The following is a 24,741-nucleotide window of genomic DNA, read 5'->3' as shown; positions in this document are numbered from 1 at the left end:
TGGGGTCCTTCTGTCAACAACCTCATCCATCTTTCTCTGTGATGCAGAATGTTCCAGAACTTCCCTGATTCGCTTTCTTCCAGTCCCTGATTGGCCAAGTGCTCTGCCAGTTCAACAATGGAGCCATTCCGCTTGGCCCCTCATGCACCCTTGGAAAAGAGGAAGAAAGACTAAGCACTAAGCGGGTGTGCATCAGGGAAGTGAAGAGGTGCCCCAGAAGACAGCCAGGTGAGTGAGCAACACCTGGTGGAAAGAGGAAAGAGAGCTAGGATTGAGATATGCTTAGATAAGATCTGGGACACCGATTTTTTAAGAACTGACACCCATGTGAAGTTTTATGGTAACATCTTTGTGCTGCATCTTTGAATGAAGAATTCTATTGATTTGCCTTCATTAAATTTCCCTAAACGATTCTTAATGCAACCAGGCATTAGATTATATTGTATTTTGTACCTTCTTCTTTGTACTTCTTCATCGTCTACATCAGGGTCTCCCAAACTTGGGCCTCCAGCTGTTGTTAGACTACAACTCCCATCACCCCTAGCTAGCAGGACCAGTGGTCAGGGGTTATCTCAGAGTGCTGCCCACTGTCCAGCTCTCCTTTATCTTATTTTATTACGAGTTTGCTCATTTCCTCCTCCTTCCCATCTTCACTCCAGGAGGATTCAGTTGAATGCTGCCCATAGAATTGAAGGAGGGGGATCCTGAAAGTTCTTTAGGCCAAGTCCCTAGCTAATTTACAGCAGTTAAAAGATTGCAAGGTGCAGGTTTTCCCTTCAAATATATCTTTCAGACTCTACCAGCTGCTTGAAGTATGCACAAAGGGGAAGGGAGACATAATAGCACATCCTGGAGGCTGCATTTTAAATTGCATTTTAACCTGTATTTTAAATTGGTCCCCCCCCCCATTATGTTTTTACTGTAATTTTACTGTAATTTTATTGTTGTTAGCTGCCCTGAGCCGGGCTCTGGCTGGGGAGGGCGGGGCATAAATAAATTTATTATTATTATTATTATTATTAATGCCAACTTCGCAACATATGGAGAACTCATGTGACCGGTTTTCAAATGCTGCATTTGTCCTAAGATATTCTTTCTCCACTCCATGCCCTGCCCACATTATGTGATTGTAGGGAAAGATTAGAGAACAACAATCCACACTCCGAGACAGCAATCAAAATGACAACCTAAAATGGCAAAGGCGGGTAAGTTGTTTCTGCTCTTTTCCCTCTTCCTTCTCACAGGCATGAGGGCCATTTTGTCTCTGGCTGCAGGTCCTTCCTGAGGTGGTGGTGGTGGCTCCCTTCTGCCCCATTGCCTCTCAAGGGAGGAATGTGATAGTAGAATGCTAAGCTGGAGCTTCTCTGCTCCCATTTGGGCCCCAAGGGAGCTGATTCTTTAAGGCTGATTCTTCCCCACCAACACCGGGCTGCCTTCAACCAGCCCCACTTACCTGCCTCCCTTCCTGTTACTCTTGCTAGAAAAATGCAACCTGTGCCATTAATAAAGATAGTGCAACTCGTACAGCACGTTGGCGACAAATATTCACACAGTTGTTCAAAAATAATTTCACACTCATTTTTTCGTTTTTTTCTTGTTTTTAAAAATAAGTCCAAGGAGATTCAAGAAAAGGGTAAGTTCAACGTTGTTCCCGGTATCTGTGAGGTGCTGATGAAGCAGCATATGGAGTAATAAAGATGACAGGGTGTCAGCGTTCTATCCCCATTTCGCCCTAGCAGGCCATGCAGTTGAGGGGCTGCTGTTTTGCCCCCAGTGCGGCCGATTTGTTAGGGTTGGCGGATAGCACACTTCCTGAGCACAGTTTTCTAGGCTTCTTCAGTTGTCTCGTGCTATTGATGCGTCTGTTGTTGCTGTTGTTGAGTCGTTTAGTCGTGCCCGACTCTTCATGACCCCCTGGACCAGAGCACGCCAGGCACTCCTGTCTTCCACTGCCTCCCGCAGTTTGGTCAAACTCATGCTGGTAGCTTCGAGAACACTGTCCAGCCATCTCGTCCTCTGTCGTCCCCTTCTCCTTGTGCCCTCCATCTCCCCCAACATCAGGGTCTTTTCCAGGGAGTCTTCTCTTCTCATGAGGTGGCCAAAGTCTTGGAGCCTCAGCTTCAGGATCTGTCCTTCCAGTGAGCACTCAGGGCTGATTTCCTTCAGAATGGATAGGTTTGATCTTCTTGCAGTCCATGGGACTCTCAAGAGTCTCCTCCAGCACCATAATTCAAAAGCATCTATTCTTCGGCGATCAGCCTTCTTGATGGTCCAGCTCTCACTTCCATACATCACTACTGGGAAAACCATAGCTTTAACTATATGGACCTTTGCTGGCAAGGTGATGTCTCTGCTTTTTAAGATGCTGTCTAGGTTTGTCATTGCTTTTCTCCCAAGAAGCAGGCATCTTTTAATTTCGTGACTGCTGTCATCATCTGCATTGATCATGGAGCCCAAGAAAGTAAAATCTCTCACTGCCTCCATTTCCCCCCCCCCCTTCTATTTGACAGGAGATGATGGGCCCAGTGGCCATGATCTTAGTTTTTTTGATGTTGAGCTTCAGGCCATATTGATGCGTCTACTAGTGCTAAATATGTTTGAAGAGACAATTTCTTGGCTTAAGCATACAAGACTGAATAGCTGAGTCAAGAATTTGTAAGAACCTAGTAAAATCTGATATTGCAAGTTTACTTTATTTTAGGTAGTTTGTAAGTTTTCGTGGCACTTTGTAAGCAATTGTCTCTTTCTCACATATTTGATAAATGGTGTGAAATTATTTTTGAACAACTGTGTGAATATTTGTTGCCAACGTGCTGTACGAGTTGCACTGGAGTCCCAGTGTCGTCCTGGTAGAACTCCCCAGGGAGGGGGACTGTCATGGACTGGCTGGATGCAGAGGGGTGGCGGGAGGTACCAACTAATGAACTGCCAAGGGAACAAGACTCAGAGCCAAGGGGTTGGTGGTGGGATGACAATGAGCGGTCAGAGGGAGAAGAGTCAGCAGACAGGGAGAAGGTGGTCTTGAAAGCTGAAGAGGCAACAAGGTTTAGTGAGCAAGAAGAGGCTGTGGCAGAGAGCAGTCCAGAATCAGGGGCAGAATCAGAGGCAACTGGATGTGGCCTGGGGAAACCCTATGGTGCTGAAGGTGGTGGGGAAGGGGAAGGGGGGCTGGAAAGGATTGGTCAGTGGTAACCCTTCTCTTCCAGTGAGCAGCATGTTCCTCAGGGGCCCAGGTCTGCCACCATTTTCAGGTGTTCATAGGCTGCCACCTGAGCCGATGTCCTCCTCAGGGCCAATGAGCAGGCTGACCCTGGTTTAAAGGGTATTTTGTTATCTATGTAACTTTCATGGTATTGTTTAGGTATTGCTGGTTGTGGCTCCATATTGATAAGCATGTATACATTAAGCTTCCATTGCTCTTTTTCAGATAAAAAGGGGAAAGGGAAAAAGAACCTCCCACAACGTAAAAAGCCCGAAACTGCTGCCAAGAAAGCACCAGAACAACCAGCAGCCAAGGGTCTGTATGCTCCAAAGCACATAGAAGGAAATTCCAGTGGGGGCAGCATAAGAAAAACAATTGTGGGGTAGGGAGGCATAGATGGGAGAAAGTGTATTTCTAAGCAGGTGTGTCCCACATGTTACAATCTCCGAAAGGGAAGCCATGGTATGTTTCCTGCTAAAACTGCCATCCTATATTATCCCCCCCCCAAAAAAAAATATGATATATTGTTTAAGAGAGAGAGGAAGAAAATTGACGAAATTCATATTACAGTATGGGAATATGAGGTAGGGTATCTACACAATCATTTCTTTGACATTTAACATTTTTCATAAAATCATAGAGTTGGAAGGAACCCCAAGGGTCATCTAGTCCAGCCCCCTGCAATGCTGGAATCTCAGCTAAAGCATCCATGAGAGATGGCCATTGAGCTTCTGCTTAAAAAGCTGCCTGTGCCTCCAGCTTGTTGTAATCATTAACAGGAAGAAGAGGAATGAGGTTCACTGCCTTGAGGTCCTTGGAAAAAGGTCACACAGAATGACAGAGTCATAGAGTCGGAAGGGACCCAAAGGATCTTCTACTCCAACCCCCACCCCACCGCTGCCACTCTGCAATGCAGGAGTTTGCAGGTGGCCCGCATAGGAATCAAACCCACAATAGTGTGTGTGTGTGCATGCATGCGCATAATGGATTTGGCGCTGTAGGTCACAGACTTCATTCACCTCCTTTCCACCTGGTCCTTCCTCCCAGGACTTCATGGCAATGTGCACAACTCTTCCTTTTCCTTTCTCACCATAGCAACACTGTGAGGAAGGTTTGTCAGAGATGATGGTAACTGTGGGAGCGTTGCTTTTGCTAAGAGGAGGCAGGTATTGAGACTCCAAGTAAGTGCATGTTGTGCAGTGCAAAGGATTTGGTGCAGGCTTCCTGGCCTGCTGTGGAGTTGCCTGCAACTGAGGACTGTGATCCTGCTTAGCTATTCGGCGCCTAGTCAGCTCTCCAAGGAGAAAGCTGTTGAGAGCCCAGGTGTCCCTCTAAACTAGTGGTGCAGAACCTCTGGCCTGCGGGCCAATCCTGGCCCACCAAGGAGTCCAGTTTGGCTGAAGATGGCTCCCCCCCCCCCAAAGCCACATCCACTTGTCATCACTATGACGGGCAGGGTGTGGAGTTCTGTTTTGCACTGACTGTGCCCATCGCTTCCCTGCGGGGTGGTAAAAGTGAGGTTTTCTGTCCTCTTGTCCTCTAAGGTAAGACCAACGATCTTTGGAAACGGGGAGTAACGTGGGCCAACTCCCCTGTGGGTAAAGCTGCCGCCGCATGCGCTGCCACGATCCTCTTGCTCGGAACAGTTGCATTGGTCACAATATGTAAGTTTAACTCTTCTAGCAAATGACCCCCCCCCCAATCGCCTTGGCTGGTTTAACTTCAGTGTAAAGAACCCTTGAAAAAAAAGAGAGAGAAAAGAATGGCAACTAGAAGAAGCCCCTTTTCTTCCCTTTGATGTCAGTGAAAGAGATGAGAGTCCAATTTTACACACACACACACAGAGAGAGAGAGAGAGAGAGAGAGAGAGAGAGAGAGAGAGAGAGAGAGAGATTTCAATGGCATTGCAGTGTTGCCTTTGAACAGCTCAGAGACTTTTAGTGACTAACTAGGCCAGGGGTAGGCAAGGTTTACCTTGCCTGGGCCGGTTTACTCCAGTGGAGATCTCTCTGTGGGCCCACAATTTCGGGCGTCTGTGCAGACATGATTTTGGGTGTCTGCGCAGATGCAATTTCTGGCATCTGCGCAGACGCGATTTCCGACATCTGCACAGACAAGATTTGTGCCACTGCGGAAGCGAGTCCCTGCACCGCACTGCACCGGTTTAGAGTAGTGTGCAGTTGGAGGTGGCTCGTGGGTCGGTTAAATGACCTCCGTGGGCCTCTTGTGGCCCATGGGCCATAGGTTGCGAACCCCAGAACTAGGCAGGTGTAGATTCATGTTGCAATCAGCAGTGATACCACCTGTCCCTAGAAAAATGGCATTGCCTGTGTTTTAGACAAAAGAGTCCCCTGTCCTGTTCGGACTTCAAACGGGACATGTTTTTCCCCATATTTGAGCTCAGCCAACCCCAAATGGTGGTTGCATTGCTGTTGGTGTGACTGACAAGGAACCTGGCCCTGCGTGAACAGCAACAGGCAGAAGGGAGAAGGATCAACCTCTCCCTTACCCCCTCCAGTGTTGTGGTGTAGTGGTTAAGAGCGGTAGAATAGTAATCTGGTGAACCGGGTTCGCGTCCCTGCTCCTCCACATGCAGCTGCTGGGTGACCTTGGGACAGTCACACTTCTCTGAAGTCTCTCAGCCCCACTCACCTCACAGAGTGTTTGTTGTGGGGGAGGAAGGGAAAGGAGAATGTTAGCCGCTTTGAGGCTCCTTAGGGTAGTGATAAAGCGGGATATCAAATCCAAACTCTTCTTCTTCTTCCTCCTCCTTCCCTCTGGCTGGCGCACCTCCTCAGCCACTGCCCATCAATCTAGCATGATGCAATTCCACCACAACTTGGCCCCCTTTGCTGCCCCGACCTGACCTCTCCTCCTCCTTCCACCTGCTCCACATGCAAGCCCCTTCAGGTATACTTACACAGGGTAGAGCCACACTTCCAGCTGGCATAAAACTAGTGTGTTGGTGTGCCCACTCTTTCATTCCTCCTTTCTTTTTAGATGTTCTCAATTATAAAAAGCATGCGCAAGTGTTAGCAGCACGGCAGAAGGTTCGGGATTTTGCTAATACCTACTACCCAAAGTGGAACAGTCTGAATGGTAAGCAATGTGTTTTGGTCAGAGTTTTCAGAAAGCTTCTTTCTCTGCAAGTGTCTCCCCAACACTGCTTAGGGTCGTTTCCCCCAGTATTTTTCCATTTCTGAAAATGTTTATACACCACCGTGTCAAAAAATATAGCACAGTGGTTTACAACAATAAAAGCCTATTCCAATTGCTCAGCGGGAAGAAAAGCTGCCGGGGAAAGGGGTGGATTGCCAGTGAAATGTGACGGTGTTAAAGATGTTTTTTTTTTTAAAAAAAAAAGTTCTGAGGCTGGATGTGTCCCTCCCCCAAAGAAACATGGAAACCATTGCAAGCACTTAAAGAAGAAGGCGCAATGCTCTGGCAGGGTGCGAGAGCTCTCCCGCCTCTTTCCCAAAACATGAGCAGCTTTTGCCCAGCTTTGGTAAGGAGGTGGGTGAGCTCTCGCACCCTGTCAGAGCATCGCATCTTCTTCCCCAGGCATGCACCTCCAGATGGTGGAGACGTCAGGTGCCGTCCTGGCGTCCGGGCATCTTCACTTGGTTGCAAATGGTGTAAAATGCACCCAGCACCTGGCTGATTTCTAACGCTGCTCTGCCTTCACACTTGGAGGCAGCAATGATTCTGAATCTCAGTTGCTGGAAGCCACAGGAGGGGGTGGTTCTCTTCTGCTCGGATCCTGCTTGCAATTTCCCGCTGTTGCCCACTGTGAGAAGAGGATGCTGGGCTAGGTGGGCAGAAGCTTCCCAGACTTTGGGAAGGAGGCACAAGGCCCGTGTCCAGATTTTTCTCAGCATATGCAAATGTGCCCATGGGCCTAATAATAGTAGTAGTAGTAGTAGTAGTAGTAGTAGTAGTAATAATAATAATAATAATAATAATAATAATAATAATAATAATAAATAATAATTTTATTTATACCCTGCCCTCCCCAGCCAAGACCGGGCTCAGGGCGGCTAACACCAGGTATAAAAACAATTGATTGAAATACAACTTAAAAAACAAGATTAAAATGCAACATTAAGCCTGATGCTCCCCTGCATGGCAGAATGTAGGGAGATGATTTGAAATAGATATAGATTGTGATTTAAGATCTTGACCTGGATTCTTGTAAACCTTTTAGATTATGGGAAATTTGCCATGGTTGTGAACTTATCGGACTACTTTGTCAATCTGACTATGCTAAACGAAGAACTGCAAGCTGAAATTGGTAAGTAATGCTGAGACCATCGTGCTGAAGGACCAGAGTGGAAAAGAAGTCCCCCCTTAGGCTGCACCTTCTCCTGAAGGTCAATTTTCTACATGGCTCGCGAATGTATGGGGGTGGGCTGCTTGGGGTAGGCCCAGCACAGCTGGTAAAAGGCACTTCTCGCTATGGAGGCTGTTCCTCTGTAGCACCCTGCTTGTGGTTAACGCTTAGCTGGAATGAAATATTCAACGCAGCAACAGAGAAATTAAAATAATAATTTATTTGTCAGACAAATAAATGAGAGGCACAGTGGTATATGGTTACCAAGCTCTGGCCTGCCTCCTGCCATTATGGCCAGCCCTTATATTTCCTTAATCCACCCCCCTTTGCTCCTCCTGTGGCTGCCTCTGTTCAATCAGCCTGCTTGAATTTCCTATTGGCTGATTGCTATAACCAATTTTAAGATACACTCATATCCTCCTGTCCTTATATGGAACACAAAGAGCTATATATTGTTACATCTATAAATGACAAATAAGTAGTAATATATCTTACATGTGTCTCAACAAGGAATCTTAATTACCAGCTCACCTCTTGCCTTCCTTGCCCTATTGCCTTCTAAAACAAATGGTTAATCTTAAATTTTTATCTTAAACATATGTCAAGGATCTTGAGTTTCACATCAACATTGAAAGATCTCCTTCATTTGAAGGTTTCCAAACAAATGTCTGACAACTAATATATCAGGATAGCTCGGATGGCGTCTCCTTGTCTAGGAGGAAAACACTGTCAAGGTTCTCTAAAAACAGCTGGCCTGCCTGGCATGAAACTTTTGAAAATCTAAGCCCATTTAATTTAGGAACCTGATCAAGATATAAGCCAATATATGCCTTGATTAAAAATGCAGTCTATATTCAGATGCCACATTCCCCCCTTTCAAGCTCAAGGACCTTGGTACCAAGTGTCCTTGATAGCTTGATCTGCATTATATTCCTGAGTTAAAGCTCTGTATAGGGCCATGATATGAGGTAGAGTTTCATTCGAAATCATCTTGCTAATTGTACTTCTAAAACATGAAATGATACATGGCATCATACATAAAACCATTACCACTACTGTCAAGAAAAACAAGCAAGACAATAGTATCCCTTTGAGTCCTGTGACATTAGGTAACCATCCCATATCCCATCCTTCCCATGTTTGTACTGGGACATGTGCTATATTCTCCATCTTTGTGGCCAACACACGGATTGCCTCACCATTATCAGAAATGTTAAAGCAACAGGCATTCCCTGTCAAGTTCATGACTCCACATAGGCCTCCCTGCTTGGCAAGTACATAATCCATTCCCATTTTCAGCTGCAAAATGCGGCTCTACTTTCATCCAACTGTTGTGCAATAAGTCTCAAACTCTGAGCCATTACATTGGTTACAAGTTCCACTACTGCTTGCAATCAAATTATTCTGTTTAGATTATAAATAGGATCCCGTGCCCCTTGTATGAGCTCACCAGGATTCCAGGAGGCAGGATCATAATAGGCTATAATGCGCTCTGGTGGCCAATCATCAGTACCGCTCCAACTTTGGGTACTTCCTCCTGCTATATGAGAAATATCAGCGTTTCTTCGTGTTCGCTTAGCTGAACTAGTGGGCATAATCCACATTGGTGGTAATACCCATCCCAGGAAACAAGTCCCACTCCATTTGGAAGGGAGTTTCTTGTATGCCCATTCTCCACATATCCACCACAACCATCGGGTCTGAGGGTTTTGGTATGTGGAGTACAGAAGGCGAAATAGCAAAAGAGGTAGAGAGTTCACAGTGCAGTATGTTAGATTGCCTTTCTCTGTCACAGTTATGTTCCATACCACTTTCCATGCATGAATAAAAGGGGTTGCACAGGGCAAGGTATTCCGAGTTCGATAGGTAGTACCGTTTGCCCAGGTATGACTATTCTTAATATAATCCCAAGTATAGTGGCAATGAGAAGAGCCTATCATGGTAGAATCAGCTGCATCTGATGATTTATGTACACAGAATTCCCCTTGTACAGGTATAACTCGTAATGTTTAGTTGAGTTCCATCCGGGGAAATTCTGTACTTCTGTTTGGTGTGGCATTTCGCTTACCATACCAATGGCATTTAATGGTATCGGTAATAAGGGCATACCTCCCTCTGAATCATCTGGCCCAAGAGAGCAAACAAGGCAATTGGTCCTATTTGCAACATTGCCTACCATTTCAGCTAAACCTACCCACATATTGTGGTCATAGCGGAATCCATATTTAGCAAATTTGGTCAGATTCAAGGACCCTTCCTCTTCTCAAGGGATCAGGATTAATAATAAAATCATGTTGATGTCTAGCATATGCATTCCTTCCACAAAAGATTACCTTATTGTGATAGCATAAATATTAGTCCCAATATAATTCCCCCAGTGACAGGAATGGGGAACCACCAAGACCAAAACATATATCCCAAGGATCCCCAATGTGTAATATCCCTGATAATTGTTCCACAAGGGGGCAGTCAATCAATTGTATAAGAGAATCTTCCCGCTCACAGTCTCTGGTTCAGACGCTCCTCAAGCTTCAGGCGTGCGCAGGTCAGCCAGCTTCCAGGTGGTGGCTGCAGCAGGCCGGTCGTCTAATGTTGCCCGTGACCTAGCCCGTTCCCCGTAGGGCTAGATACAGGGGTTTTTGGAGAGAGTCAGTTTAAGAGGATTAGAGGGGTCACCTTTGCACGTCCAACTGCCTTCGGACTTCTTCAAACGGGAGTGATGAATCCAGGGGGGTCACCTCAGCTACCTTCACCGCTGTTGGAGTAGAGAGCAAGACGGTGTAAGGTCCACGCCACTTAGGTGCAAGTGGATCACGTTTCCACTCTTTCACCCATATGCTATGCCAGCCTGAAGCTGATGAATCGGCACGGCAATGCTGCACTGCGTGCGCTCGAGGGCCCACCTGTTAAGATAAAAAACAAACAAACAAACACGGGAGAGAGACAAAAACACGGGAGAGAGATTGCACTTGTCCCTGTGTCACATGGTCTCTTATTTGTTTGAGGTCAGTTGGACTATCCTGAACAAAGGAGGGCGGCCTCCCATACAGGAGCTCAAAAGGTGACAACTTAAGTCTTTTTTTGTGGGTGTGCACCGAACACGAAACAGTGTTATGGGTAACACGTCTACCCTCCTGAGACTTTAGACATATTAGTGGGCTTCTGGCATGCCCTGCAGATACCTTGCACAAGCGTCTGGCGGTAGGTGGTAAGCCTGGCCAGGTGAATTGCATTGTTTGGATCCCAATTAGGATCTTCCAAGGGAAAGTTTTCCTGGAGATGACGATCAATATTATAAATATTTCCCACTCTGGCCTGCTCACGCAAATATATCTGTGCCTTTTCAATTATGTCTCTCCTTTCCTCAGTGGTGAAGAGAGTATTCAGGAGCTGGCGACAATCTGTCCAAGTAGGACTATGAGTATTTACTATTGAAGTCACCAAGTCCATCATAGCCTGAGGTTTTTCTGCGAAATATGGGGTGTTTTCCAATTCATCAGACCTGTAGTCGTGAATGGAATATATTACAGGGTCGAAGTTCGAGGTGGCCGTGGTCTGGTTGCCCATTAACCAGCACAGGCTCCTCAAGTGCATCAAATACTCTTCTGAGAGGGGCTACTACGTGATCTTTCTCTTCGCTTTGCTCTAGGGGCCTCAAATCATAGGGGATGGTATTTGTCCCAAGGCGTTCTTTTAGCAGCTTTATACGCCTGGCTGTATTGCTTGCTGACCGATTAAGGTCTCCCTGTAACTTCTGTAATAATTCTCTAGGACTTGGATGTACAGGGGTTTGGGGTGGGCAATTAGTTGTTCCACTAAAGGAGACTGTAGATGGAGTTCTACTGGGACTCACAGGTGGAATAACCACTTCTGCTTGGGCTTCATTATAGAACTCCAATGCCTCCTGAAGATATTTATCATAATCTATCAAGGAATCAAGTTCTGTGACTCCACCCCCATTATTCATTCCACTTTCTTGCCTTGGGGTTACAACTGGTGGAGTGTTTGGATTTATTTGGCAAGATTCCTTTCCTAGCTTTGGCTTTTACAGCCAATAATTTGCATCGTTGGACTTTGCATTCCCTTATCCATGGAGGATTTTTATTTAATGTGCTCAGCCAAGAATCTATATGTGAAAATTGTTCTGGGCACCCTCCAGTCTCTTTGGCGATGTTAGACCAAAGTTTGCTTACTAAATTTATATCAAAGGTTCCTCGAGATGGCCATTCAGTATTTTGCTTCGGCCACTCTAATTCACATAACGTTTTCAGGCGCTCTGGCGTCATTTTGACTCCATATGCCCCTGAGAAGGCTTTCTTAAAATTATTTAACATACATTAAAAAGGTGTATTTCCCCCCTTTGAACCCCCAACTCCCATTGTATGGCCCTGTGAAGTATCCACTCAGTCACTCACACACACACCTTACTGGGAAACAAAGTAGTACTCACTCCACACTTAGGTCAGCTACACATTGTACTTTCTCACACATGCAATGCGCCAGATACTTCAACCATACTCTACCTCCCAATCTTCCCTTTTCCCTACACCAGATCACCATCTGATGTACCCAGCCACCTAGCGTACTCAGTTCCCCTTTACTGAGACGCAGAAGTTTGATCAGGACTTCTCTTCCTCCCAATTAATTGGAGGGCCAAAACCCCTTAGTGCACTTACCCTTAGCTGGTTCCCTGTTTATTTCTCTGGTCCCCCCCGGTCCGTCGCCGTCGGTGGGCAGGGTATCAGACAGACGAGACTGCTGCGTTCCCCTGGAAAAATTTTTTCCCAGTGCGCGCTTGGGTAGGCAATCAGTTGTCTTCTCTCTTGTACCCCGCCCAGTGAGGCGAAGGAGCTGCGTTCCAGCAGACCACTGATCCGAGTCGCAGGCACCATAAAATGTAGCACCCTGCTTGTGGTTAACGCTTAGCTGGAATGAAATATTCAACGCAGCAACAGAGAAATTAAAATAATAATTTATTTGTCAGACAAATAAATGAGAGGCACAGTGGTATATGGTTACCAAGCTCTGGCCTGCCTCCTGCCATTATGGCCAGCCCTTATATTTCCTTAATCCACCCCCCTTTGCTCCTCCTGTGGCTGCCTCTGTTCAATCAGCCTGCTTGAATTTCCTATTGGCTGATTGCTATAACCAATTTTAAGATACACTCATATCCTCCTGTCCTTATATGGAACACAAAGAGCTATATATTGTTACATCTATAAATGACAAATAAGTAGTAATATATCTTACATGTGTCTCAACAAGGAATCTTAATTACCAGCTCACCTCTTGCCTTCCTTGCCCTATTGCCTTCTAAAACAAATGGTTAATCTTAAATTTTTATCTTAAACATATGTCAAGGATCTTGAGTTTCACATCAACATTGAAAGATCTCCTTCATTTGAAGGTTTCCAAACAAATGTCTGACAACTAATATATCAGGATAGCTCGGATGGCGTCTCCTTGTCTAGGAGGAAAACACTGTCAAGGTTCTCTAAAAACAGCTGGCCTGCCTGGCATGAAACTTTTGAAAATCTAAGCCCATTTAATTTAGGAACCTGATCAAGATATAAGCCAATATATGCCTTGATTAAAAATGCAGTCTATATTCAGATGCCACACCTCTAGTGACAAAGCTCAATCCAGGAGCACCTCTAGTTGCATACCTGCTCCTTTAGAAGGATTGCAACTCCACCCAGAACAGGCAGTTGTACCAATTTCGTGGCCAAGTGAACTACTCCCACACAGTGCTGTTGTATTCACAGGATTCATGCTTGGCTTATTTCCTCTCATCCATCTCATCTCTGTGTCCAGGCACCAGTCAAAGGCCTGTGTAGCTTCTGCTGATTCACATGTTATTGAGAAATAGAGTGGAGTGTCATCAGTGTTCTGGTGGCACCTTTCCCCAAAAACTCCAAATGGCCACTCCCAGCAGCTTCATATAAACATTGAATAATATTGGGGTTAAAATAGTGCCCTGCAGCACTCCATAGTGTAACCACCTGTCTCTTGAGGTCCAAGTGGACTCGGTGGCATGGAGTGCCTTCTGTCATATAATAATAATAATAATAATAATAATAATAATAATAATAATAATTTATTTATACCCCACCCATCTGGCTGAGTTTCCCCAGCCACTCTGGGCAGCTCCCAATCAGTGTTAAAAACAGTACAGCGTTACATATTAAAAACTTCCCTGAACAGGGCTGCCTTAAGATGTCTTCTGAATGTCAGGTAATTATTTATCTCTTTGACATCTGATGGGAGGGCGTTCCACAGGGCGGGCGCCACTACCGAGAAGGCCCTCTGTCTGGTTCCCTGTAGCCTCACTTCTCGCAGTGAGGGAACCGCCAGAAGGCCCTCGGCGCTGGATCTCAGTGTCCGGGCTGAACTATGGAGTGGAGACGCCCTTCAGGTATACTGGACCGAGGCCGTTTAGGGCTTTAAAGGTCAGCACCAACACTTTGAATCGTGCTCAGAAACGTACTGGGAGCCAATGCAGATCTCTCAGAACCGGTGTTATGTGGTCCCGGCGGCCACTCCCAGTCACCAGTCTAGCTGCCGCATTCTGGATTAATTGCAGTTTCCGGGTCACCTTCAAAGGTAGCCCCACGTAGAGCGCGTTGCAGTAGTCCAAGCGTGAGATAACCAGAGCATGCACCACTCTGGCGAGACAGTTCGCGGGCAGGTAGGGTCTTAGCCTGCGTACCAGATGGAGCTGGTAGACAGCTGCCCTGGACACAGAGTTAACCTGCCCCTCCATGGACAGCTGTGAGTCCAAAATGACTCCCAGGCTGCGCACCTGGTCCTTCAGGGGCACAGTGACCCCATTCAGCTTCGGCTGGAGGCCCAGCTGCATCCCTATCTGGACAGGGATAGCCTGACTTCTGCATTCTAAGCCCTGGTAGCCCCTAGGTTGGAATACTGCAATGTGTTATACTTGGGACTGCCTCCGAAGACTGTTTGGAAACTTCAGCTCGTGCAAAATGCAATGGCCAGATTTTTCACCAGAACAAGACAGTTTGAGGATATAACACCAATCCTGGCACAACTGCATTGGCTGCTGAGTAGTTTCCGGGTCCAATTCAAAGTGTTGGTGTTGAACTATAAAGCCTTGCATGGCTCAGGACTTCAATAGGATTGCCTCTCCCCATGCAAACTGACCCGGACCCTGAGCTTGTCTTCTGAGGCCCTTCTCTATGTCCCCCCATCCCAGAGGTGTGCGAAGGGTGACAACATGAAAACATGTCTTTTCTGTGGTGGCTCCCCAGAATGGCTCACCTGGTGTTATCATTACATGTCTTTAGGTGCCAGGCAAAAACATTCCTCTTTGCCCAGGCCTATGGCTGTTAAATAATCTGTGGCTCGTGAAAGTGTGGGTTAGAGGACTGTTGTTATTATGATTGCTTTATTATTAGGCTTTATTATTATAGCCAGTGTGGTGTAGTGGTTAAGAGCGATAGACTCGTAATCTGGTGAACCGGGTTCGCGTCTCCGCTCCTCCACCTGCAGCTGCTGGGTGACCTTGGGCCAGTCACACTTCTCTGAAGTCTCTCAGCCCCACTCACCTCACAGAGTGTTTGTTGTGGGGGAGGAAGGGAAAGGAGAATGTTAGCCGCTTTGAGACTCCTTAGGGTAGTGATAAAGCGGGATATCAAATCCAAACTCTTCTTCTTCTAGACTGTCTCTCAGTATGCTTTAAATTATGTTTTTATTACTGTTGTTCTGTAATGTGTTTTTAATGTTGTACACTGCCCTGGGATCTTTTGATAATGGGTGGTATATAAATTGAATAAATAATATAAATAAATAAAAAATAACCACCACGAGGGCAAAAAAGCACTTGATCAATGCTACTCTCTGGACCACTGCAGCACAGTGCGCCCCCCATTCCCATTCCATGGAGCTGGCCCAGAAGGATCCCATGAGCAGTAGTATCAAAAGCCACAGAAAGATCAAGAAGTGGGAACTAGGTTGTGCTCCCTTTGTCCTGTTCTCTTGCAGAGGTCATCCCTCAATGTAATCAAGGGTAACTCTGTCCCATGACCAGGCCTGAATCCAGATTCAAATGGATCTAAATCTGTGTCATCCAAGAATCCCTGTAGCTGCCTCACCACTACTTTTTCCATCACCTCCCCCATCCCCAGAAGGTATTTGTGATGGGTCAGAATAGATTTAAGTCTAAGGCAGGGTTTCCCAAACTTGGGTCTCCAGCTGTTTTGGGACTACAACTCCCACCATCCCTGACCATTGGTCCTGCTAGCTAGAGATGATGGGAGCTGTAGTCCAAAAACAGCTGGAGACCCGAGTGTGGTAAACCCTGGTCTAAGGGGTCCGTGACTAGTTTCTTTAGGAGTAGTCACACCACCACTTCTTTCAAGGCAGCAGCGACCATCCCCTCATGTAATGAAGCACTAACCACTTTCTGTTAGATATAATAAGCAAGGAGGGACAGAAGTCGAGGCAAGTGGTCAGGCATATAGTCACTAGCACATGGGTAAGCAAACTAAGGCTCAGGGGCCGGATCCGGCCCAATCGCCTTCTAAATCTGGCCCACAGATGGTCTGGAAATCTGTGTGTTTTTTCATGAGTAGAATGTGTGCTTTTATTTAAAATGCACCTCTGGGTTATTTGTGGGGCATAGGAATTCTTTCTTTCTTTCTTTTTCCCTTCAAAATATAGTCCGGCCCCCCACAAGGTTTGAGGGACAGTGGACTGGCCCCCTGCTGAAAAAGTTTGCTGACCCCTGCACTAGAGAAAATGCAGTGCAAGCTGCCCAATGATCCTTCCTTGCGGCTTGCACTGCCCCATTGTTGGCATCGTTATGTCCTCCAAGCAGTGTTTGGATGACTTCAGTGCAAGTCTAAACGGCCCTAAACGGCCTCGGTCCTGTATACCTGAAGGAGTGTCTCCACCCCCATTGTTCTGCCCGGACACTGAGGTCCAGCACCGAGGGCCTTCTGGCAGTTCCCTCACTGTGAAAAGTGAAGCTACAGGAAACTAGGCAGAGAGCCTTCTCAGCAGTGGCGCCCACACTGTGGAATGCCCTCCCATCAGTTGTTAAGGAGATGAGTAATTACAGTGGTACCTTGGGTTACAGATGCTTTAGGTCACAGACGCTTCAGGTTACAGACTCCACTAACCCAGAAATAGTACTTCGGGTTAAGAACTTTACTTCAGGATGAGAACAGAAATTGCGTGGTGGTGACACGGCGGCAGCGGGAGGCCCCATTAGCTAAAGTGGTGCTTCAGGTTAAGAACAGTTTCAGGTTAAGAACGGACCTCTGGAACGAATTAAGTTCTTAACCCAAGGTACTACTGTATATAACATTTAGGAAACATCTGAAGGCACCCCGGTATAGGGAAGCTTTTAAGGTTTAATGTTTTACTATGTTTTTATATATGCTGGAACCGCACAGAGTGGCTGGGGCAACCCAGCCAAATGAGTGGGGTACAAATGAAGAAGAAGAAGAAGAAGAAGAAGAAGAAGAAGAAGAAGAAGAAGAAGAAGAAGAAGAAGAAGTAGTCTTGAGCTACCTGTGCTCTAGTCTTCATCTGGCTCACTTCATAGCACAAAGCTCACCAGAATACCAAGGAACCACCAAGGAACCAGTCAGCTCCACAACACTGGAGAGGCAGCTTGGGTGTCATAATGGCAGCTGCCCAGTTCACCATGCCATTCCATAGTGAAACCAGGGCCACATTCTCGAGGTAGGGATGCCTCTGAGGCCCGGTTGCTAAGAATCACAACTGAGGAGAGTCCTGTTGTGCTTAGATCCTGCACATGGGCTTCCCATGGAGGTATCTGGTTGGCTGCTGTGAAAGCGGGTTGCTGGACTAAAAAAGGTCAAGGACCCCTGACAGTTAAGTCCAGCCGTGAATGACTCTGGGGTTGCAGCACTCATCTCGCTTTACAGGCCGAGGGAGCTGGTGTTTGTCCGCAGACAGTTTTTCTGGGTCATGTGGCCAGCATGACTAAGCCGCTTCTGGTGAAACAAGAGCAGAGCACGGAAACGCTGTTTACCTTCCCGCCGGAGTGGTACCTATTTATCTACTTGCACTTTTTGGCATGCTTTCGAACTGCTAGGTTTGGCAGGAGCTGGGACCGAGTAATGGGAGCTCACCCTGTTGTGGGGATTCGAACCGCCGACCTTCTAATTGGCAAGCCCAAGAGGCTCAGTGGTTTAGACCACAGTGCCTACATGGGTCCATTTTGACCTGATCCCGCAGAGCTCTTCTCATGTACTTACAAGCTGCTACTTTAAATACATTATGAGAGATTGTAATGAAATAGATGCATGTAATTCATTTTGAGTTTGTAATTTATTAATTTTTAGAAGAAAAGCACCATAAAAATCTGCACAGACCTACTACACACTAAATCTCCTTCTGTTTTGTTCTTTTTCTGGCTTGGATCAAAGATGATATTCGGCAGAAACTTAATTCAGGATGGAGGGTCTTTAGATGGAACATCTACTTGTTTTCCAATGACAAACTATCATGGCCAGCTGCTTTGAATAAATGTGAGGAGGTTAATACCCAGCTGGCTTCCATTGCAACCCAGGAAGAACAGGTGAGCTGGACACATACAAATTAGGAATAATCTTGCACAGGCTAATGGTTTCATTTTTTATTTTACCTTTAAACCATTTCTATACTGCTTAATATATAGAAATATCTCTGAACAGGGCAGAGCAGATTAAAAACACAAATATTACAAAAGTATAAAATCAAACCATTGATCATACCACACTAATAAAAATATACTGATATCAGAACTGGAATTTTGCTAACCCTTTATCTACAGTGAACACCTCTTAGTCTAATGACTCTCTCAGCAGTAAACCCACCATCCCTGGCTCTCACCCAGGACTCAAGCAAACTCACAGGTGACCCCAACATCTCTCCCAACAAAGAAGGTCCCCTGAGCCTGCTGGCCTCACCCTGGCCTCTCACTCTAGGATTTATGGGCAGGAATCAAGGTCTGATGGAGCTGCCCACTACTGTACTGTGTCCCACTGATCAGCTGCACCATACATATGAATTTTATTCCTTTTCAGTGCCTACAAAGGTTACCTGCAGCCAGGGATCCAAGACAATTTCAGTTCTCTCCACTTTTGGTGGTGCCTGTTTCACGCTCTAGGACTCACAAATGGATATGCAGATATGCAGAATGGCATATCTACAACCCATAAGAACATAAGAGCAGACTGCTGGATCAGGCCAATGGCCCATCTAGTCCAGTATCCTGCTGTCATAGTGGCCAAAGAGATGCCTGTGGGAAACCCACAAGTGGGATCCAAGCACTAAAGCAAAGCACTCTTCCCCTCCCACATTCTCCAGCAGCTGGCATTCAGAAGCATTGCTACCAATCCACGCAAAGTCTGACAACAAAACATTGCACCACTTATTGATTGATGGGCTTGAGTAATTTAAACTATTATATAATTACCCAAATTATGTCCTCATTACATTATTCCACTCCATTTATTTCAGTCCAGATGAAATGTAATTCAATTGGGGGAAATGTAATCAAATATATTTTGTTTCCAGATTGAAATCAGCAGCTGCAGCAGCAGCAGCAATTACCTATCATATTTGGATTGAATCACAGATATTTTTCAGATCTTTTACAGTCAAACCTCGGGTTGAATGTGCTTCAGGTTGAGCGCTTTCAGGTTGCGCTCCGCGGCAACTCGGAAGTAACGGAGCGTGTTACATCCGGGTTTCGTTGCTCGCGCATGCGCAGAGGCTCAAAATGATGTCATGCACATGCGCGGAAGCGGCAAAACGCGACCCGTGCAGTCGCGGCTTACATTCTATTCAGGATGCGAATGGGGCTCCAGAACAGATCCCGTTCACATCCTGAGGTACCACTGTATAAGGTTTTTTGGTTACATTTTTGAGATTTTACATTCCTGAGAGTTATGCTTAATTTTTTTAATTTGTATGTTTTTATTGTTGTAAGCTGCTTTGAGACTTAGATGGTGAACAATGGGTTTTTTATTTTAGAAAATAACTACCTAATAAATTTCCAAGCTATACACAGGACGAGTAAGTAAACAGTAGCAATTTCTGCCTCTGTTTCCAGCAGAATTCTCTAACATTCCTAAACATGACAATTTTGTTTATAGCCCTACATTCCCAGTAAAGACTTTGAGTCTGATTTGTTCTGTTCTGTTGAAGATCTATATAGATACAGAAGCTAGGAATAAGAAATACAATTTCTGGATTGGCGTCAAGAAGAACCGAAAGAAACCTCTTGGTGTTGAATGGGTTAGTGGTGTGGATGCTAAAGTAACGTGAGTTTGTGAACAAAATTTCCTTATCTCCTGCACTGCATTCCTTTTCCTTTTTTTTTTTAAACAAGAGCTCCTGGTATTCTTTGAATCTAGAATCCAGCACTGGTTTTGTTTTTCACAAGATACAGGCTTCCATTGAGAACCTTTGTGGTGTAGTGGTTAAGAGTGGTAGTCTCGTAATCTGGTGAACCTGGTTCGCTTCCCCGCTCTTCCACATGCAGCTGCTGGGTGACCTTGGGCTAGTCACATTTCTCTGAAGTCTCTCAGCCCTGATCACTCACCTCACAGAGTGTTTGTTGTGGGGTGGAAGGGAAAGGAGAATGTTAGCCGCTTTGAGACTCCTTAGGGTAGTGATAAAGCGGGATATCAAATCCAAACTCTTCTTCTTCTTCCATTGCAAACATTTTTAACTGTTCTGTCAATGAGGAGTGGGCTGGTAGTGTTCTTACTGCCCAGTCACATCAGAAACACTCCAAAAGGACACACACTAATATTTGGTGTATTTGGCAATGTTTGATCGGGGGCACAGACATTGTTAGACCTGGATACATGGGACCCAGAAGCTGAATTCTCAAGTCTTGGTGTCTCAAGTATCAATGAATCCCTGCAGGTCACTTTGAGAACACCATATGATCATAGAATCTTAGACTTGGAAGGATCCCTGAGGGTCATCTAGTCCAACCCCCTGCAATGCTGGAATCTCAGCTAAAGCATCCATGACAGAAGGCCACCCAACCTCTGCTTAAGAACCTCCAAGGAAGGAGAGTCCACCACCTCTTGAGTGTGAGGCCTTTCCACTGTCCAACATCTCTTACTGTAAGAAAGTTCTTCTTGATGTTTAGTTGGAAACTCCTTTTTCTGTGACTGCTCTTAAGCAGATGATAGCAGAGTAAACAAAGTCTCTCAATAGAAAAATAGAAACTTTGAAGGGGGGGAAAATAGATTAAAAATGGAAAAGATTAAAAGGAACAGTCAAGGAAATGAGGAATGAAAGTAAACCAGAGATTATTGAAATGGAAAAGTGGAATAAGAAATGACTTAGAGGATCTATGTTTTAGAGAACTGGGCCAAAACAAACAAGATGAATTTTAACAGGGAGAAATGTAAAGTATTGCACTTGGGCAAAAAAAATGAGAGGCACAAATACAAGATGGGGGACACCTGGCTTGAGAGCAGTACATGTGAAAAGGATCTAGGAGTCTTGGTTGACCACAAACTTGACATGAGCCAACAGTGTGATGCGGCAGCTAAAAAAGCCAATGCAATTCTGGGCTGCATCAATAGGAGTATAGCATCTAGATCAAGGGAAGTAATAGTGCCACTGTATTCTGCTCTGGTCAGACCTCACCTAGAGTACTGTGTCCAGTTCTGGGCACCACAATTCAAGAAGGACACTGACAAACTGGAACGTGTCCAGAGGAGGGCAACCAAAATAGTCAAAGGCCTGGAAACGATGCCTTATGAGGAACGGCTAAGGGAGCTGGGCATGTTTAGCCTGGAGAAGAGGAGGTTAAGGGGTGATATGATAGCCATGTTCAAATATATAAAAGGATGTCACATAGGGGAGGGAGAAAGGTTGTTTTCTGCTGCTCCAGAGAAGCGGACACGGAGCAATGGATCCAAACTACAAGAAAGAAGATTCCACCTAAACATTAGGAAGAACTTCCTGACAGTAAGAGCTGTTCGACAGTGGAATTTGCTGCCAAGGAGTGTGGTGGAGTCTCCTTCTTTGGAGGTCTTTAAGCAGAGGCTTGACAACCATATGTCAGGAGTGCTCTCATGGTGTTTCCTGCTTGGCAGGGGGTTGGACTCGATGGCCCTTGTGGTCTATTCCAACTCTATGATTCTATGATTCTATGATCTAGATGAAACTATGTCAAGACTAGAAGGAACATCTGATGAAATAGAAGAACCCACTATACAAATGTACGGAGAAATGAAGCAACTAAATGATAAAGCTGAGATTCTGAGAAACAAAAATGAAGTTATAAATGGAAAGTGACAATTAAATGCAGACCTTTCTATCTTCCCCGGGAATTTACAACAGTGGTGTTAACAGTGGTGTACATAGCACCAACTGCAAATGCATGAGTAGTATGCATGAAAACATCAATTCTAAATTGAGCAGATACCCAGAGGCTGTGCACATTATTGCGGGGGACTTCAATCACACAGATGCGAGGGCAGTACTCCCAAAATTCCATCAGCACATTGAGTGTGCAACAAGGGGAGAAAATACTCTTGACAAGGTGTGTGCGAACATTAGACGGGCATATGAGGTCAAGACCTTGGCACGCCTCGGTGGTTCAGATCATGTGTCCCCGCTTCTGACACCAGTATAAACACCCCTCAGGAAAAAAGGCCAGATACAAACGCGGATGGTTACGGTGTGGCCTGAGGGAGCCTCTCAGCAACTGCAGGACTGTTTCCAAATAGCATGTTTGGCTTCACTTCCTACATGAGGGCACACTGGCAGCCTCTTTTTGTGTTTGTCTATTTAACTCACCAGGGCTCTTTTCAGGGGGAACTTACAGGAAATCATTTCTGGCACCTCTCAGGTGGTCGCCATTGCCATTCTAAAAGAACCTGGTAAGAGCTCTAGTTAGGGTTTATATCACATATTTTCACAAGAACCTTTAAATCAAATACATTGTTTCTTAAGCTGACTTCCCACCCTCACCACAACAGCATTTTTGTTCAGACCTTTTCTACTGCATTATATTTTCATCTATTGTGAAAAATTCTCTTTTACAACTTTTTGGTCATTTTTCTTCCGCTGCTTTTATCTTGAAACCTATCTGCAATTTGATTTGATTATAATATATATATTATAAGCTTCTGGTCTTTGGGGAATAGCCCATTTAAACATTTTCTTCATTTCATTAATATCATTTTCCAAAAATCTTTAGATTTACAACCATATGTCAGAAGTGCTTTGATGGTGTTTCCTGCTTGGCAGGGGGTTGGACTCGATGGCCCTTGTGGTCTCTTCCAACTCTATGATTCTATGATTCTATGATTCTGATTTTTTACATGTCCACCGCAAATGAAAGAAAGACTCATCTACCTGCTTAAATCTCTAGCATTTACTTGACACATTTTTATATATCTTGGCAAGTTTATTTAGCATTAAATGCCACCTATACATGATTTTAAGATAGTTTTCTCTTAATGTATAACAAGCCATAAATTCCATAACTTATCCCAAGTAGCCATATCAATATTATGACCTAGGTCTTTGGCCCATTGCGTCATTGTTGCCTTAACCAATTCATCTTTAGTGTCCCATTCTAATAATATTTTAGAATTACTTTCATTACTTTCATTACTGTCAAGCAACCCCATTCAGTACCAGATCCTTGTTCCATAAAACACATCCTTCTTAAATAGTTCATTTACTTGATGATACTGAAACCAACCCCCTACCAGGTCTTTCTTTTCTTTTCTTTTCTTAAGCTTATAGCTGCTTTCAGCATAACAATATATCTTTGTAAGCCCCCCAACACAACCCTCTATGGGGGATAACCACAGTGGTGTTTTCCTTTCAAGTAGATAATTATACCTGGTCCATAATCCAAATAAATTCATAACAGAGTGATTTAAGAAGTCTTTATGCATAGTGGTATTTTTCTAGAAAAAGAGGTGCTGGAACTCACCCTGATCACCTCCCTTGTTCTCTTAGAATGGAAATGGCCCCCACCTAAGAGGTGCCGAAACTGAGTTTGGTTAAGTTCTGGCTGGGGGGAAAAGCCGTTTACGGACCTTCACTTTTTCATATCACAGATATGCGTGGCAACCATATCCTTCCAGATCCAACTATCTAGTGTGGGCTTTTTTAATACTATCCATTCCTTAATCCATGTCAAACATGCTGAGTTAAGGCTCTTCTAAGCAGTTGCTATTGTGGGGTGGGATTCCGTCACATATTGGCAAATTCAGGTTGTGTAATTAAAGACAGGAAGAACTATTGACCAGTCACAAATACCCCTTTTGAGGGAAGGTGCTGGAGAGGGTTGTGGTGGGACAGCTGCACACATTCTTGGGAGAACACAAATCATCTAGATTATTATGTTTTCATATATGTTGGAAGCTGCTCAGAGTGGCTGGGGCAACCCAGTCAGATGGGTGGGGTACAAATATAAAAACAACAACAATAGAAATAGTAATTGTTGTTCCAATCTGGGTTCAGGCCTGGCAACAGGACTGAGTCAGCTGAGCAAGACAGGAGTGTGACCTTGTGGACAATGTATTACAGTGGTTCTGATCCTACTCTTGGGAATGATTTGAGAAAAGAAACCAACCTTTGAACAAACCATCACAAATATAAAAGAGGGTGTGTGTGTTTTTAACATTTATATAATGCTGGAAGGTAGAAATGAAATAAGCATCCTTCCTGTACTAATTAGTGCTGCCTCTTCTTTTCAGATACTGGGATAAATCCGCTGGCCAGCCAGATGCCGAAACGGGTGAAGACTGTATTTTAGTTAGCAAGGTGTGTCCACTGCTAAGATGCTGGCATGACTATCCTTGCTTTTTGGAAACAAAATATGTTTGTAAGAAGTCACCTGATCCGAAGTTTATGGGTGCCATGACTTAAGATGTAGGAATCAACCATCCCTACAGAAAAGCAGTCAGATAACACTGGATACAATAAAATGAAGAACAGTTCCATCTGTTGAAATAAATTGAAAATGTGCACCAACAAGTTATTTCCTGTATTTTGTACAGGGCATGAAACAATTACTGCAATATCACAGGTTAACATCCCCCAGATTCAAGCAAAATAGTCGTTCTCTAACTTCCAATGGGTTCAAGGTAGGAAAATATTTTGCACAGGCTGGACCTACCAGGCTCATGAAAAATCTCTGTCATAAGAACATTAGAAGATTCCTGCAAGGCCAAACAAT

The 24,741-nt window shown here is 45.0% G+C and overlaps 1 protein-coding gene across 4 annotated transcripts; it reads left to right on the top strand.

Moving 5' to 3' along the window:
- Positions 1–53: 53 nt before the first annotated feature.
- On the top strand, positions 54–24,539 carry LOC308594317 (C-type lectin domain family 4 member D-like). 4 transcript variants are annotated; one of them, XM_081207379.1, is made up of 10 exons: positions 54–200; positions 1,134–1,205; positions 3,428–3,517; positions 4,747–4,866; positions 6,203–6,301; positions 7,407–7,493; positions 17,954–18,105; positions 19,719–19,834; positions 24,024–24,167; positions 24,260–24,393. In XM_081207379.1, exons 2-9 carry the CDS (start codon positions 1,193–1,195, stop codon positions 24,139–24,141), a joined length of 795 nt encoding a protein of 264 aa, XP_081063505.1. In that variant the 5' UTR covers positions 54–200; positions 1,134–1,192; the 3' UTR covers positions 24,142–24,167; positions 24,260–24,393. The 4 variants fall into 4 exon arrangements, with proteins under 4 accessions (XP_081063505.1, XP_081063506.1, XP_081063503.1 ...); XM_081207377.1 differs by lacking the exon at positions 24,024–24,167 and having other exon boundaries at positions 55–200; positions 24,260–24,539; XM_081207378.1 differs by lacking the exon at positions 24,024–24,167 and having other exon boundaries at positions 127–228; positions 24,260–24,539.
- Positions 24,540–24,741: the final 202 nt, after the last annotated feature.

This window comes from Podarcis bocagei (genome assembly GCF_964188305.1).
Source record: "Podarcis bocagei genome assembly, chromosome: 9".
Taxonomy (NCBI): domain Eukaryota; kingdom Metazoa; phylum Chordata; class Lepidosauria; order Squamata; family Lacertidae; genus Podarcis; species Podarcis bocagei.
The sequence above is the reverse complement of the archived record's forward strand: the minus strand, read 5'-3'. Positions and strand labels throughout refer to the sequence as shown.